Raw genomic sequence first — 18,698 nt, 5'->3', positions numbered from 1 at the left:
TTTTTCAGTGACTACAGTATGAAACTTACCATTTTCTGTAGCTCAACTGTACTTATTCGCCCTGCTTCTTTCTTCATTTGATCCACACATTTCTGGGCTAAGTTTAAGTAAGCTTGTAGGTGACTGCGCATCATGGCCAACCGCAAAGCACACAGCAGGATTATTAACCAGAGACGCAGAGTATCGAATGTCGCTTCTGTCATTCTACAGATCAAAAAGTTGATATGGTGCTCTCAAAGACCAAAATACATTAACATCTAGTTATATGTGTCAGTGTTCACCATATAAAATATAGGATACCTATACTTAGTTACAGCTGGAGATATAAAACAAAAGTATCCCACACTATACTACACTTTCTATACAATACTTTTGACTTGTATAATAGAACTAGAAAGATAAATGTACCTACCACGAAAGAATACTAGTAACAGATATCTAGAAGAAACGTGTAGAAGATACATGGGGTCCTTTTCTCTATCTACCCTCCTTCACGAAAAAAAAAAAACTGGTTGTAAAATGAAGAGAAGCTGAGAGCTCTTACACTGGAGAGCAGGAGAAAGAAGGAAACTATAGGAGACTGTCTTTGGAACTATCAAGTGAACAACACATGCCTAGAGTTTTGTTTGATTACAAAGATATTTGAATAAATCTCTCACTCTGCTGAGTTCCTGACTGGGATCCTAGGAAAACCAGTAATACTGATATATTAATGAAGAAATTGGTCTCAGATTTCTCTCCAACGAGTCACTTAACCTATGAGCTCAAGCTGCCTCAGTTATGAGCAATTCCTCAAGACTAAAATGAGGATTCCAGGTAGAAGTTGTACCCTTATGACTTTTTTCCCAGTTGACTGGAGAGGGATCCTTAAAGGAATTTAGAAAGCAGAGGTAATTTCTGATGTCCTTTCGTGGCTTAATGTTTTTAAAAGACCATGGTTTCTCCTTTGATAAAAGCTAACACCACGAGTAATTTGAAAGCAACAGTTAGACCATGCTCCGTACCTATTCTAATCTCTAGCATACATCAGGCGCTTAATATGATGGTTGAAATGTGTGAAATTACTTTTAAAAACACTGGGAATCTTTCAAGTTAAAATTATCATTAAGACTTACTTGTGTGGGGGAAAAACATTACAGCTTCAATGAATACTTCCCTAGTTCAATAAGATTAACTTAAAAAAAAAAAAAAGTCATGGTCATCACTGATTATATACTCCAAGACAAATCTGTACCAGGATCTAGGAGAAATACATAATATAAAATGTATACTGTGGAGTCAATGACTAGTCAAGGTTTTCTACTTTAATTTTGAAGAGGCAAAGCAGTGAAAGAAACATTGATTAAGCATTTACTTCCAGCTGGTTGCATTACATGCATTCTTTCATTTAATTCCAATGATAACTTTGTGAGGTAGATACTATTATCTTCATTTTCCAGATGGGGAAACAGAGGCTCAGTGAAGTTAAATCATCTCCCTCATGTGACCGTTTCAGTGAGATCAGAACTAGGGTTTGAACCAGCTTTGTCTGAATCTTTCTATTACTTTCTATTACTTATGGAACATAGTTTCATAAGGCTAATGAGTTAATATATCAAGTATAGTTATTAGCACCTTTTAATAAATTGTTTCTGTTTCCTTACTATCTTCTTCTGTTAAAAAGGAAAATATGACCTAATATTAGATAATAATGGTAAGGCATTATTTTTAATTTGATAGGGATGATGATAATACTATGCCAGAAAATGTCCTTATTTCTTAGAGGTGAATACTCATGTACTTAGGGGTGAATATGTTAGATCCCTAATTCACTTGAAAAACTACTACATCAAACAAAACAAAACAAAAGTGAAGTAAATATGGAAAATACTAGCAACTCTTATAAGGACTGAATATGAGTATCCATTGATACTACTCATTCTATCTTCCGTAATTTTCACAATTAAGGAAAAAAAAAAGAATGGCAAAAAGTATATTAAAAATAGGCCCCCAAATACAATAATGTCAGATAGCAACTGGACATTAAGAGAGAAGACAGAAAATCTTACAAGTGTACAAGATAACATCAGTGTGGATTAATGATCATTCACATTCATTAAGGAAGATCATAAAAAGGTCAAATGATGATTTGTAGCTTCAGTTTTAGAACACATCTTTTAGCATTTCTATTAATGCTTAAAAACACAGTATCAAAAAAAAAACCAGTATCCTAATATTATCGTTAAAAAACTTAAATATAGTATATACCATTTTGGAAAGCAGTTTTGACTCTCTAAGGAAACAACAATTAGCCCTCAAATACCCATACTTACAAAGGTACACTTTCTTTACCCAATGGTGGGTTCATAATGTAGTCTTTGGTGATTGGTTTTACCCACAGCAGAACCATAAATAAAGGAGCCAAGAAGTTGATATGAAGTAATGTTCTGAAAGTATGTAAGAAATAAATATAAAAACCAAGGAACAAAATACATTAATACATTAAACTTGGAACTTACAAAATGAAGACAGAAACTTATTTTCAGTATTCTGTATTAAGTTACTACTGTCATCATTATTTTCTATTTATCATTATTACTCAACACTGATTTGAGCCCCTGCAAAACTACCTCATTATCTGAATTTTTCAAATGAGAACATTTAGATTCAGGAAAATTAAATGACTTGCTCATGGCAATATTACAGGTTAAAGGCAGATATAGCACTAAAATCTAACAGTGTTCAGCTCTATTCTAGTGTTAACAATCCCCTACTACATCCCTGATTTGATAACACAGATACCTACATGACTAACTTAACACAGTCAATGAATCCAATTGATTGTCAGTACACAGGCATCATCTTTTGACACTTTTTCAGTGCAAGCTAAAACAAAGTGCCTCCTCATTAAATATAAGTTAAGAGTCAGTGATTATTAGCAAGGTCCACTAGAAGGCATATGGCACATGGAACCTACTACAACAGCTTATAACTAAGGAAACTATCAATATGCAATGATCATGTATACTGTTTTAATAACACTGTTAAAATTATAAATGTTCATATATTTTTGTTTCTTCATGAAGTATTATGAAGTTCATTTCCCTATCCTATACATACCAAGAAAATGTACATACTCCAGAAAGGCAATATACTGAATACACCAAAAGGTTTTAGGTTTGATTTATAATTTCACTGTTAGTTATTGTCCCAAGTTTGTACCCTACAAAGATAGATAACTGGTAAAGAATGTTCTTATTTTAGAAAAAACAATCCTTCTATTTTACCATGTTCTGTTTTCATGATCAATCACAGTGAAGGGCTAAACTGGAGGATTTTAAATACACACCCATACACGCACGCGCACACATTTCAAAATCTTCACTATACTGCAAATGACTGTGATCCATGTGAGGCAAACAGGGCTGCGTCAGAAAACCATGAACACCTGACAGGGATCGGTGGAACTTTGGTTCTAAGCTCTGGCATTAAACAGGACTAATGCCTGGGCACGGGGCTGAGGGAAACATTGTTCTTTGTGCCAATCATGCTAGTCTCACAACAGAACAAGCTTGCCCACACTCCTGTATCACAGCAGAGTGCTACAATACAGTCAGGAGTTGCAACAAACTGAAAATAAAGCTCCAAACCCCAAAAGGAAAAAATCTTAAAAAGAAGCTATGTTTTACTGAAAAGAAAACTAAGATGTGCCCCCTTCCCAATCCCAAACCACTACTAAATGCTTTAAATGTTTTTATAAAGTGATTCTTTCATCCCCCAGCCTGGGTAAACCACCGTGCGGGGGAAGAAAGCAGCAGTATTAGGTATGCAGTGTTGCTAGGGAACACTCTAGTATCAAGGAGCAGCCCACAGCGGTTTCAGTAGCTGGTGAAGGGCTCCCCTCCACCCACCCTTTCAGCTTATTTAAATCCTAACACTGGGGTTAGTGGACTGAAGTGTGTGTGTAGAGAGGAGGGGGAGAAACAGGTTTTGTTTTAAAAGAAGCCATTAGAGAGATGGATGGATGTTGGGAGAAAGACAGGATGCAGCCAAGAGCATGCTGAGTAAAAGGAGGGGAAAAAAAAGAGGGATGAAGAAGTGGGTACTGGGAGGTGAGAATAAGTAGGCACACATGCAAACACGTGTGCATGCACACACAAACACAACATGTAGAAAAATGGAGGGAAGGAAAAACAAAAAAGATTCAAAATTAAAGGAAAATGACATAGGTAAGAGATAAGTAAGAATATAAAGACCATAGAATCAGCATCATTAAATACAGGGCTTTAAGGGCAGAAATGTTAAAAATGATCACTCAGAGAAACTCAAAGATAATATATACATAAATCAAAATGGAATATTCTCAACTTGAGCTTCTACTGCAAAACATAAAGACAAGATGGAAATTTGGGTCTGGATATGAATTGAAAGATATAAACCTGTCGTTCTGCTAAGGTGTCTAACATCAACAAAAAATATCTATAGCAACCACAGAGAATGTAGTAAATGAGCTTTGAACTATATGCAGGGATTCAAATAGGAGTTCTCCATTTGATAATTAAAATAGAATTTGGCAGTTAAAAGTAATCTATGATATTCAATACTGTACAGTAGCAGCAATTCCCAAATAATGTATGAATTTAACAAAATCTCATAAACAGATCAATTTAGAAAAACATACATTTCTTATGCATAGAGTGAACTTTCAAACCATTTTTAAATAAAAAATAAGATTTACATACAATTTAAATATTTTTTTAAAAACTTGATTTAAGAGAATTTCCATAGATCCTTTGTTCAGTTGTAGAGATTACAGTATTATAAACCCTGACTTCTGAGTTAAAAAGAACATAAATACTGGTATTTCCATTTCTTAACAAGTAAAAAAAGAAATTTAGTAATTGATGTATGTTTTTAATCACAGGACTTAAAATTTAGAAGTGAATAAAAGACACCTGCTTATAGAAGAGGAAGTAGTGTGACATCAAATGGTTATTAATTTTCAATACAATAATTTATTATTTCATTACAATAATATACCTTCATTAAGATGGAAAACATATATTTATCTGCATGTGCTTATGTACATTTTCCGCTTACTGTGTAATTTTTTCTGTTGCCAAATTCAGGGCATCCAGATGCATTTGAGCCAGTCGTAATCCAGGAAATGTCAAAAAAGCCCCAATGAGTGAACAGAAAATAGCCAGGAAAAATTTGAAAGTAAGTTTTGAAACAGGACCCCTATAAAAAAAAAAAAAAAAAAAAAAAAAAAAAAGACAGTAAGTTCTGTTAAGTCAACTTTCTGGGAATTTCCTTTCCTCTAATCAATTACTTTATAAACCACAATAATAACAATAACAAAAACTAAGTGAACTTTTACAAAAAGACTGCTTTTACTCAATTACTGATAATGGATATTGGTGAAGTGTAAACTAAATCAGGCATCTCTAGCCATATGGGTAACAACCCAACCTGCATATTCAACACAGAATTTGATATATGATTCAGGTATAAATTTATTTAATCTTTGGAATTAAATCAAATAAAAGCAAATCCAAATAGGAATTCTATGAAACATACTGTCTTTATACGTATGTAAAAATTACAAGTGAGGATACTTCTAAAAGTCCTACTTTAAAAAGGAATTCTTTTCAAGGATTAAAAACACAAAGCCACTAATAATAAATGCTGTTTTACGATAAACGAAAAAATTTAAACTTAAGTGATAATATTTTTAAAAACTTACTGAGATTCTAAACCTTGCTTTTCAAGAAACTGCATCGCACTATCTGAAAAATTTGTAAAACCTGCAGGGAAAAAAAAAAATTCTTAATACAGAATCTTTCTTTGGAAATAAAATGTTAGGAAACAGAACATCTTAAATCTTGAAGTGACTAGCTTAGCTCTTTCATGTGCTAATTAGTATGCCATAATGCAATAAAATTTGGTTATTAGCAGGAACAGTCTTTGAAAACATCCCTTTGATATTTGTACATTCCATAAGTGTGCATAAAATTTGCATCAAAATTTGCATCTTTATCTATGTGAGTAAACTTCAGCATTGCAGAAACTTATTTAACTGTAAGGAAAAAATGAGGGGGCAGCATTTTTGGAAAAAAGTAACAAAAAATTTAGCTGAAACAAAAAAGGGAAGATCTTAAGAATAATAAAAGCTCATTATTTACATTACAGAATATACATCTCAAACCTAATTTTAAAAACATATCAGATATAAAACTTAATGAAGTAAAAAATATTAACACTTGATAAAGCAAAACTGATTTTTAAACTTCTATGAAATGATTACCTGTTTCAAGTCCAAATTCCAGATAGTTTTCTGTCACAATCAAGACTGCCATTGCTTTCACAAAGAAAAAAAATCCAAAGGTAACACAGACTGATCTTTCACCACCATCTTCTACTTTAAAATAGTGTGTAGTTAATGAAAATAGAACTTTGCTGCAGAAGAAAAAGTTCAGGAAAAACCACACGTAACTTCATGAGAGTTAAATACAACCATCTTTATGGGATTTGAACTTCAATAAAATCTGACTGCCACATTTATTTTGATTCTACAGCATGCTTATCTACATGGTACCCTTTGGATAGAAGTGAAAAACTACTGAAAATCTGATTAGTCTTCCAGGAAATAAGACATAAAAACAAAGCAAATTTTAGCGAAGTTTATAACATTTTTAAATTATTGCAAAGTGCACATATACACGTGAAACTGTAACTAGGAAAAGAACGTATTTGTTTTATAGGACTCCAATTATACTAGGAGGTTATTTTAGTAGTTTTATGAAATAGATTCTCAGTAACATGAAAAACTAAGGTAGAGTTATTTTAGGGAACTACCTTTCCTTGGGCATGTTTTTCAAGTGACTTATATTTAGAATTAAGCACACCCACACACATAACAGAAATCATCTGTACATCATCCAATAATTCAAAATTTGAGAATTACTTATAGCCACTGGCAAGCTGTGGTACCTGGTATCATCATTTCACGGATCACCATTAAACAAAAAACTACAAAAATAAGTTCTAGTTGAGTACTCAAAACAGCCAAAGGTTCAACATGCTCACCTACTAAAAAAATTAAAATGCTTTTATCTTACATAAAATTTTAGATTATTTTATCTGAACTCCTCCACTCCTCCAACTAAGTGATCAAATCAAGATCAAACCTGTGGATGATGCAAGGCTAGAACCCAGATTTCCATTATATGAAATTGTTCTTGAAAGCATAAACCTGCCAAACAAAATAATAAGGTGCTTGGCCAAAAACAAACAAGCGGAAATCTAGAAAAGTTAACTTCTTTATCAACTGTATGTCAAGCATGGAAAATAGTAACAGGTGTCACTTAGTACTTGCAAGTGCCAAGCATTACCAATTAACCAATTTCATACTCACACAGCCAACTATTATCATTGCTTCACAGATTTTAAAACTGTGGCACAGAAAATTCAAGTAACTTGCCCAAGATCACACAGTTAAATTAGAGGAAGTAGGGTTTAAATCTAGGTGGTCTGGATCCAGAGTGTTCACTTAACAACTTATTATACTGCCTCTGCTACTGTATACAGTACCTAAGTTATGTGGTAGTTCAGCAGTAACACATGAAACCTTCTAAAAATAGAGCTGCCATGACAGAGTGAATAGTTCAAACACTCTCATGATCAGAAGAATCCTTCTTCACGGAAAGCTGGGAAAGGATACGAACTCTCATCCTTACTTCTTAAAAAGAAGCTGTTTTTTGCCCTATTTAAAAATGGTTAATAAACTTACTACCCCTTCTCTACTTTTTTTTTTTTTTTTTTTTCCGGATACTATCTAGGATACTGAATATCCTAAAGTAAGCCAACTTAAAGGTAATAAGGATAGATGACTTTTTGGCATTTTTCAAGCGAAACTTGAAATAAATCTCTCCTAGAATGTGAAGTCCATTAAAACAAAGATTGTCTCTTGTTCAATGCTGTAGCTGGAGTGCCAAGAAAAATGCCCGGCACACAGGAGATAATCAATGAAGGAATTTTGCCATAGAAATAATGTTTTTATGGCAGTTTAGGTAAGCTAAAATAGTATTAATTTCTATGCTTTAAGGGTAAATCAATCTTTTGAAGAATGGTATCAAATTCAACACTATTCCTCGGGCATAATATACTCAAAGAAAAAAAAACACTCAATGTAGAAAATGTTTTAGTCTAAAGATCTGGTTTTATTATTGGTAATAACAAAAATATAAATTATTTACCACCCATGGTCATAAATTTAAAGGACTGCCTGGGTTTTATAAAGGCAGTGGCTTCCTTTTCTTAAGGCCTTTGTGGTGGATAGTTCCCCCCTTTAAAATGTAAATAAATAAATGAAGGAAGGAAGTATAGGAATAGCTCATTTTACCCACCTATTCTAGAGTAACCAGGCCCCCAGAACAATGTGTGATGGAAAGTATTTTATTAACACCCTATACTATATTCAGCTCATTTTTCAGTATCATCCTTTTCCTGCCATTTACTGTTCTCATCTGTTATTTCCACTCCAGCTATTCTCTTTTCACATAAATCTCTCTTCTTTATCTTAAATACCATAATGCAAGATAAATACTTTTTGTTTCCCTAATTATTAGTAATGGTGCTATTTTCTTTTGAAAACCATGGTCCTGTAAGCCAAACTGTAGACAAAATGAACTCTCCTGGGCTAATATTGCCAGGGAAGAGGCCATTTATAGCATTACTTCTCTAAAAAAATATTTCTAAGCATATTAGAATACAATCTACACGTTAGTTTGTGGAGATACTACCTACAAATCGCTATACTAGAAACTGATTTCAACTTTTTAATATACTTCTTCATAGGTTATAATGTTTATGCTACATTCTATAAATAAAACACCTGATTTGCTTCAAAGCTACATCCGGATAATGAAAAACCAGATAATAACCCCTGAACTTTTTTATTAAAAAGACTTCTGCATGTTTTCATATTTACTATAGTGAATACCTACTTTAGGATATATATATATAGATATAGATATATATCTATATATATAACCAGAATACACATACAGAACTTCAGCAAACACCTTCTGAAGCCATTTGCGAGGTAGTCTAAGCGTCTTCTTTATATCCTCCATAACTCAGGTTAAATATATGTTGGTTAAGTATTTGAATAAATTATTTTTTAATACAGATTTTATGTATTTATTTGAGAGAAAGTGAGAGAGCACAAACAGGAGGAGCTGCAGACAGAAGGAGAGGGAGAAGCAGGCTCCCTGCTCAGCAGGAAGCCTTCACTTAGGGCTCAATCCCAGGACCCTGAAATCATGACCTGAGCCAAAGGCAGACACTTAACCAATGGAGGTACTCTGGTGCCCCTGACCAAATTACTTCTTTAATGTTAAAAAAAACCAAACTCATAAGCATATGCCATTAGTTGACAATTATGAACCTCCAGCAAATATTCAGCACCCTATCACAAAGTTACCTTGCTCAATTTATCTCTGCAGTACTCTGGTTCCAGAACAAGAAATCTGAAACTCTACTCAAGTAAAAAACAACCTACACAATAATAGATGTCAGTTTCCATGATATTGAGCACTAAGGGGTGAGGGGTAACTAAATTATTTTTCTAAATCTTCAAGTCTTATAAATCTGTAAAACCAACAACCTCTGCAATTTACAGTAAGAATTCCAGGAGTGATACTTACACTGCAGTTACTTTCCAATGTAATATTTTGTGATATTCCATCTGTTACTCATTCACAATTCTCCCTAAAATCAGCTAACATTATTGTACAAGTTTTCCCTAAACATATTTGTCAATCTTTTTCCTACTTTGGCTAATGGCTACTAACTTATTTACATGCAGTAGGAGTAGATCACTTCATTGCAGAAGTTGGCATGATTTTGTAATATTCAGCTTAAGGAGGACTGTCAAATTGATAGGATGTCAATTTCAATTAAAATGACTAATGAGGGTTTAACAAAGCACAGTTAGGTTCCACATCATTTTAAAATGTAATATGAATTGTTTTTAACTTTTCTACAACTAAATCATTACATATATCTTACCACTACTTTTTTCTTCACTTCTGTAATAATATATTCATTTCAGAGTTTTTGCATTTATACTAGTATCAAAGACAAACACTGGTAATCTATAGTTGCTTAAAGTATAGAGACTTTCGCGGGGGGCGGGGGGGGGGGGGGAACTATATCCGCAAGATAGGGCCCTGACAGTAATCAAAAGTCTCCAGTGAGGGGAAATAAAGGCAGGAACTGCCCCGTCATCAGTGCAAACGTATTCCATTAACTTGGGTGAAATATATATTGTTTGTAATGAAAGATGCTTCTGAGAGGAAGCACACCTGTGTGTGCATGCAGGAAAAAAGCATTACAAAGCATCAACCTAAACTACTTTGCATAATCTAAGCTTGTGGGACAGTTTGCTAATTAACAAAAGTAACAAACACATTGTGGTTTAAATTTACATTATAATTTAGTTTTTAGTAGTTTTTAGTAGTTCAAATTACTAAATACCAGACTTCTCTGCTTAAAAATCCTTCAGAGAAAAAAAAAAGATTTCTTACTTAACTTACATTACACATGTAAGATTCTACTACACAATTTTTTAAATAGTGCAGTTATAAAAGCATAACCTCATTATATCTATGATTAAGTGACATTAATCACTTTACTAAGAGCTGAAACCAGGTTAAGTGTAAGCATTATGAAAGCAAATAATTAAAAAAAAAAAAGACTTTTTCAATAAATAGGACTACTGAAGCTTTTCACCATGCAAATCATTGTTTTTCTTATAATGTAGTAGAGAATCTATCTCTGAGCACATATTCTTTTTTTTTTTTTTTTTTTTTTTCTGAGCACCTATTCTAAGAAAGCAAATTAGGAACAATTTTACAAGTCTTTTCAACTTCATCCTAACTTTTAGCATTCAAGGAATGAAACACAAAACACTGTTTAAGACTGATGATGAAATTCTAGAATACAGATGCTCCAATTTTTCTCTAGTCTAGGATATTCTGATTCCTGTTCATTGAACTCTTCTACAAAACTTAAAAAAGAAAAAAAAAAAAAAGAAAGAAACGACGCTGGTGACTCATTTTATGAGTATCAAACACTATAGGTCTATCTCTTGACATTATAACGAAGAGCTTACACACTGGGAAAGAATAAGGAAAACCTGAGTAAGATTAAAAACCAAAATACAACCCACCTCCCTCACCACCAAATCACAATTGAACTGCTTTTGAGATCTAGCTATGATCTCTCTCATTGCCTAAGGGCCCTAAGCCCAGGCTGGAAAAACATGGCTTCATTTTTACTAAAAATGGATACAAGAAACTAGAGACAATTTCCAACTCCTTCACTTACAATAAAAAGCAAAACAACATCTTAGCCAAAAGTGGTATCAAATGACCAAAATGAAATTTCTCAAATATTACACCCACTGCAATACTTTGTTACCACAAAATAATTGCAAAATATGTCAACCCTCAATGGAAAAAAAAAACAACAACAAAATTAGATGCAATCTAATCCAGGCAGGAAGCCTAATATTCCTTATATCACTACTACTTTAATATATTAACCACAAACCACCTAAAGTGTTATATCTCTGCATCTACAATTCATATTGAATACCAGATGATTCTTACTATTCAGTCCCATATTAGAATAAAACCTTTCCATAACCCACAGTGCAAAAACACATAAGTTATTCTGAAATGTAATATTACGATCTGACTAGACAAACATTATGGTCAAGTTTTCATTCAACAATCCCCAAGCCTCCACTTAAATCAGAATGGTATATTTGCCACCTCCTAAATCTAACAGCTATAGTGTCTTAGATCACAACCTATTACCTGAACTACCTTATTCCCTTCCTCCTACCTACTCAAGGACTCAAGCTCCACATCCTTTATGAAGCTTATCACTAACTCTCCAGCTCGGACGTCCTGTCTTCTGAACTCGTAACAATCACACCTATAATTCACCTGCTATGTATGTCATATGCTTTTTTCTTTTTTTAAAAAAGTAGGCTCCACATCCAGCGTGGAGCCCAACGCAGGGCTTGAACTCACAGTCCTCAGGATCAAGACCTGAGCTGAGATCAGGAATTGGATGCTAACATGACTGAGTCAGCCAGGCTCCCCCCTCTATCATATACTATCGTGAACTATAGTGTAACATAGATGGGAAGAAAGTATTCTCTAGATCTAGGCTGCCTGCCTGAATCTTGGTTCTACTCCTACAATGTGATCCTCTACACAAACTTAATTAACCTCTCTGTGTCTCCAATTTCTTCAGTTGTAAAATGCAATTAATACATCTACAACCTCAGAGGGCTCTTTTGAATATTAAAGATTTCTTTGTAATTTTTAGCAAAAACCATGTTTTCTATGTAACGGAATAAAATCCTGAACTTCCAATACCAAAAAAATAGTATGGGAATGTATATAAGGTCAAACAGATTATATAATGATAAAAGAACTAATTTTACTTCATATACAATTCCCAGTTATGTTTAAACTTTTTAAATCTTTTTCCATGAAAATCTAAGTTAGGAGGTACAGTAATCTATAAAACACAGCAGTGTTAGGTCAGGCTGGAAACAGGCATGAGTTGACTTCTACTTAAATAGAAATTGGATGCCCAACTCTCCACTCCCTGTGCAGCCAGGTAACAAACTTCACTGTGACTCCAGCAGAAGATGAAGATTTGGCCTCTGAAGGAACTGAATGTGAAGTAGAGAATTTAGATGAAGGTAACTGTATTGAAATCAGAATAAATGAAAGCCTGGATAATCAGAAGTGTTCTCGCCTTCCAAACATGTGCAGCAGATTCACACACTCAGGCAAGGAGATTAGATTCTCTTCTAGAGAAACCAAAAAGCCCCAAATAAAAAACCAATAAATAACAACATTATGGTCTACCCGTAACAAAACTAGCTTCAACATTACCAAGTTTTAATTTCCAGGAGAGCTAAGCAAGCCCTACTTACATACAGTTTCCAATTCACTTGTAGTGTCTCTGACTCTTAAACATGGAAGAAAAGCCTGGAATCCACAGACATTAAAGCAAAGATCAGAAAACTTTGTTAGCAGATAGTAAATATTCTAGGCTTTGTGGACCATCAACGTCTCTGTAGCATATTCTTCTGTCTTTTTAATTTCTTTAAATAACCCTTTAAAACATTAAAAACCATTCTCCGCTCAAGAGCTAAGACAGGATTCAACTCCGATGCACCAGGCCAGTTTGTCAATCCCTGTATTAGAGTGTAGCATCTTATGCAAAAGAGAAAAAAAAAGCATTGGAGAAAAAGTAACTTGGAAGAAAGAAAGATGATACAAGCAGCAGAATAAAAAAATTTTTACATGTAGGTTTTTATACACAGATATCTACATATAAGATATATCTGTATTTCATAAGGCTAACCAAAAACCAATAGAACACACAAAACAAATTTTAAAAGATTTGAAAGATAAAGTTGAGGAAAGTTCTATCAAGCTGAAAGCGTGACAAAAAGAGAGACCAATCTAAGAGGTACAGTATCTGACTAACAAAAGTAGAAGACAGAAAGAGAACAGGTGGTGGAGAGATTACAAAAGAGAATAAGTTATCAAAGACATCATAAAAGATATTTCCAAACGCAAAGTTTCCAAATTAAAATAGCCTACCAAAAGCCCAGCACAAAAGAATGAAAAAAAGATTTCCAACAGAGTCCGTGACCATGAATCTTCAGAACCAAAGATTGTAAAAACTTCCTAAGAAAAATAAAATCATATGCAAAAGATTCCATGACACTGTACTTCTGAAAAGTCAAGTTTGAGGTTGAGAACAATGAAGTACTGTCTTCAGAATTATGAAGAAAAATATCGACGACCTGGAATTCTATATTCAGGTTAATGAGTACAGAATTAAGACACTTTCAAGACTGCAGTCTTGAAACTAGTTACCGTGCATGTTCACTTTGGCAGAAAGCTCCACCAAAATATCTGAGCAAACCAAGAAAGTGAAAAATACTGAGTTCTGGAAATGGGAGATTAAACTTGGGAGAAAGGCAAAGAGAATTCCAAGATGATAACAAAAATAAGTCCCAGGAAGATGGGTATCTTGTAGGCCTGAGGGCAATCCCTCCAGGTAAAAGCTAGAGAATGGAGGTTTCTGGGAAGGATATCCTCACACGGAAGGAAGAAGGCGGGAGAACGTATACAAGTTATAAGCAACCTTGTGGAAAACAATATGGAAAAGCAAGTGGAATTAATACAAAAATAGTAAAAAAAATGCAAAGAATTTTTAAAAATTAATGAAAAAATGACAAAAGAAGCTATAGCACCTTATAATGTACACATATGAATAATATTTACATAGGTATAATAATCACTGAATATTGATACTTTTCAGTAAAACTGTAAAGTAATTAAATTAAGAACATAAAGGAGAGGAAGCACAGAGGATGCCATAATTTAAGAACGGAAAAATCCTCACCTATCAGAATTGTCAAAGTAACAGTAGTATAAGTATTATTATTCAGAAATACAAAAAATATTTTTAAAGGAAGATTTTTTTTTAAGATTTTATTTATTTATTCATGAGAGAGAGAGAGAGAGACAGAGAGAGGGGCAAGCAGAGACACAGGCAGAGAAGCAGGCTCCACGCAGGGAGCCCAATGTGGGACTTGATCCCGGGTCTCCAGGATCAGGCCTTGGGCTGAAGGCGGCGCTAAACCACTGAGCCACCCGGGCTGCCCCAGAAATACAAAAATTTTTTAAAGCCAAAATAACCAGCTAAAACGGGAGAAGTGGCAAGGAGGTTCAGGAAGCAGACTCCGTTTTTAATACATTAAGTACTTTTGTCTATATAACCTATGTGTATATATTATTTGACAGAAGTTAACATTTTAAGAAATTCAATCTAGGTTTTAATAAAGTCTTGATCTACTACATACCCTCAACTCCAGAAAAAAGTACATTACGTCCTGGAGTTTAACAGAACCTAATCAACTATGAACCCACAGCCTAAAGCACATATGTATATTTTACTACCTTTTCAATCTCATGCACTGAAATTATTTCCATATCCTACTAAAATATAGTGAAATGTTAACAGTAATTAATATTAATCAACTGTTAGAAATGTTTCGATGCTATGAAACACTAGCATCATAAAACTGTATGATTTCGATACACTCTAATCATCCACTGGCAGAGACCTGCTGTATACACAACCCAGAAGAGAAGAGAACAAATATTTAACCTATTTTATAAGAAGTAAACAGGCAGCTTTTCCAAGAGTTCTACTCTCCCTCCAAAAGAAAAAGACCTGAGTATTTTCCAGCAATACCAGGACCTAAAAGTTTGTTCCTGGCCAGAAGAATTTTGTAAAGATTTGCTGAACCAACTCAAGTCTAACCTGGGGTTTCATTTTGTAGAATCTTCATGTTTCTTTCTTTCTTTTTTTTTTTATATAAAGACTTCATTTATTTATTCATGAGAGACACAAAAGGAGAGAGACAGACACAGGCAGAGGGAGAAGCAGGCTCCATGCAGGGAGCCCGATGCGGGACTCCATCCCGGGTCTCCAGGATCACGCTCCTGGCTGAAGGCGGTGCTAAACCGCTAAGCCACCGGGGCTGCCCAAATCTTCATGTTTCAACTCAAAACTCAACTGCTTGTTTTACCAAACTTTTAGAGCAATGTGCATTTTATTCAACAAATATATAATGAGTCCAAACTTATTAAGTAGTGTATAGTAGTAGACTAAAGAAAAACTTCCTATGAAGACAAAGACTTTTGTTAGCATTTGACATAACAGAATATAAAACCAGCTTATTTTTTTAAGACAGGAGAAACCTACATTGTGATAACCCATTTAGAGTTCCTCACTGACAAATGTGGTAACTTTATTTTGAGATCATTTACAGAGACTGTCTATACTAGCTAACATAGTAACAAAGTTTTTTGCTGAGCTACTTATCAAATTTCTCTAATACCTACATAAATTATTTTGAAATAAGAAAAATCCTTTTATGCTCTAATCCCATGAATATGCTTATTAACCATAAGTCATTTATATAGAAAAATAATAGACTATAACTGAAATACTACAGGAATGGCTTTCAAAATGCAATTTCTTTTAGTTTCTTTAAATCTGTTCTTGCTTCATAAATTGTCCATAATTTACAAGTAAGATATACTTACTTTTGTCCTTTCATAAATAAATATAACCTGATAACGTATACCAAAAAAATTAGGCTTCTATTTACTGACAAGTATAGCAAAAAACACTAGGTAAAGACACAGCATTTCCTGATTTAGGATTTAATGGAAATAATAGTCAAGTACTTTATGAGTAAACTCTTCTGCTACCTTTATCTCGCTATTATTTTCACAGATCATTCTATAAGTTAGGCTTTCATAAAGATTATTGTATTAGTAAATATTCTAAACTGCATATGCAAAACTACCAATGCAAGTAGTCTTTTTTTTTTTCTTTTCCTTTTTATAATTCCTCAGTCCCAGATGAATGAGCCACATACTTTAAGGGCTTATTTTACTTTAGATTACAAAATCTTAACCCCTGAAATGAAAAGAACATTAGGGATGGAATAAATTTTTTTCTGCCACATGGCTGACATTTTTAAAGTTCTAATTTAATATCAACATTTTTTACAACTAGAATTAGACAACTGTAACATGCAAATACCAAAATTTCAACCAAAACTTCAACAGGTAAGAAAAGTCAAAGACAAGTGGTAAGATTTAACAAGTAGGAAATTTTAAATATATTTATTTTTGAGCTGGCGAAAAGAGCTTTTAAATGATGAATAGGCTTAATTTTTAGATCTAAAATGGCAAATTTCTCTCACATCTAGGATAACAACTTAAAGAATATCTACTTACCAAGACAGTATTTCAATTTAGTTTGTACTTATATTGTTTTAAAGACTCAATTCCCATATTAAGAAAAGGTTTTCTATAACCTAACATCTTGAAATTACCTGAAGATATTTATGCTTTTTTTTGAGAAGGAAAATAGAGATCACATTATAAGTATTTTGTTCACAATACACAAATCTAATGGATACTAACCTAAGAATAAACACAGATTTCTCAAAACTTTTTCATAAAATTCACGATTACCTTAAAAAAAGATTTATTTGTTTGTTTATTTATTTATTTGAGAGAGAGAGAGAGAAAACACAAGCAGCGGGAGCTGCAGGCAGAGGAAGAGGGAAAAGCAGGCTTCCCACAGAGCATGAAGCCCAATGTGGGGCTCAATCCCAGGACCCCGGAATCATGATCTGAGCCAAAGGAGATGCTTAACCAACTGAGCCACCTGGGCGCCCCTGATTATCCTTTTTAAAATAGATTGTGTTTCCACTCAACTAAGTTATTTTCATGTAAACTCAAAGTTTTCTACTCTGTGAAAGATTATAGTCTTGTTTTCGTGACCACTAACAATAAAACATTTTTTCCTATTCAAATAGCTAACCCTCCTACATCTATTTTTATATAAAAAGCAACCAAAATACTCAAAACACACTGTACTTTGCATTCTCACTGCAAAGAAACCTATAAACTATACCAAGAATCTGCTACAGTACATATACTATAATGAAAAATACATTAATCCTTATGACCTCTCAAGTAAAATCTTTCTAAAAAGAATTGATCCTGTCTTCCAACTTAAAAAAATACAATTAACTTGGACAACTTAATTTTTTTTTTATTTTTTAGAGAAGGTTCAATTACTTTAAAGAGAAAAGAAACTGAACTTAAATTTCTCTCAGATTTTTTCTTTTTTTTTTTTTTCCTCTCAGATTTAAGCATAAACTATTATGTATGTTTAAAATTTGTCCCACAAAAGCTTACAGCCACCATCAACCTAACCAGATGGTGGAAGGGAACAACAGTCATAGATTTTTTAAAAGCACAAAACATAGGTTTTATTTAAAAATAAAAGCAAGCAAACAAAAAACTATTAACTAATCTTCTGGATTAAAATAAAGCAAAACAATGACGATTATCCTTAAATTTTTAGATGTAGGAAGAAAATCCTAGCTAAAAGGGAAAAAAAAATCTTAATTATAAATTAATGAGCCAGAAATACTGGTTTTATCTCCCAAAGTAAATTCTCTTCATAACTCTAGGTTTCTGATCTGAAAGGCAAAAAATTTGGCAATATTGGTATCACAGAAGATCTCCAAAAGAAATAATTTTTGAAACATCATGCTATGTACAAATTTTTAACTGAGTACTTTGGCTTAGATTCAATAGCTTTTACTCTGTTCCTTTCTCACCAGGAGACTTGATAGCTTACGCAGTTCACCTCAGGGTTTTAGTGTTTCATTTTTCTTATTGATATGAAGCAGAACATTTTGTAAAGTAAGAATACAGTCATTTAGAATCCTTTAAGGTACAGAAAAGGTGACCATGTTGTGCTAAGTTTGCTATAGTTGTCTATTTCCTACAGCAAACAAATGCAGCATTTAAGGTGCACACTTTAATTTACAAATCTACATATAGAACTGAATATTTAATATAGAAAACCTTATAATTTATTTCCATTTAAACCATTCCCAACTTTTCACATTGTATGAAATTTGCATGTCTGGCAACCAAGGCAAATTAAAAATTTAAAACATAGCCTTAAAAACATACATAATAGGGTTTTGTACCTTAAACTATCCA

The 18,698-nt window shown here is 33.3% G+C and overlaps 1 protein-coding gene across 7 annotated transcripts in view; it reads right to left on the bottom strand.

Annotated features, from left to right (window-relative positions):
- TMEM161B (transmembrane protein 161B) overlaps positions 1-18,698 on the bottom strand; it is a 64,531-nt gene that overhangs the window by 3,805 nt on the left and 42,028 nt on the right. For 6 of the 7 annotated variants that reach the window (XM_041753042.1, XM_041753043.1, XM_041753041.1 and 3 more), the window contains 5 exons: positions 6,287-6,438; positions 5,726-5,786; positions 5,080-5,220; positions 2,313-2,426; positions 30-204 (listed from right to left, as the gene is read on the bottom strand). In XM_041753042.1, coding sequence (XP_041608976.1) covers positions 30-204; positions 2,313-2,426; positions 5,080-5,220; positions 5,726-5,786; positions 6,287-6,438 — 643 coding nt within the window. The remainder of the gene's footprint in view (positions 1-29; positions 205-2,312; positions 2,427-5,079; positions 5,221-5,725; positions 5,787-6,286; positions 6,439-18,698) is intronic. The other variant, XM_041753047.1, reaches the window with a different exon arrangement.

Source organism: Vulpes lagopus, chromosome 4 (assembly GCF_018345385.1).
Source record: "Vulpes lagopus strain Blue_001 chromosome 4, ASM1834538v1, whole genome shotgun sequence".
Classification (NCBI taxonomy): Eukaryota; Metazoa; Chordata; class Mammalia; order Carnivora; family Canidae; genus Vulpes; species Vulpes lagopus.
Note: the sequence above shows the minus strand (reverse complement) of the source record. Positions and strands in the feature narration are given on the sequence as shown.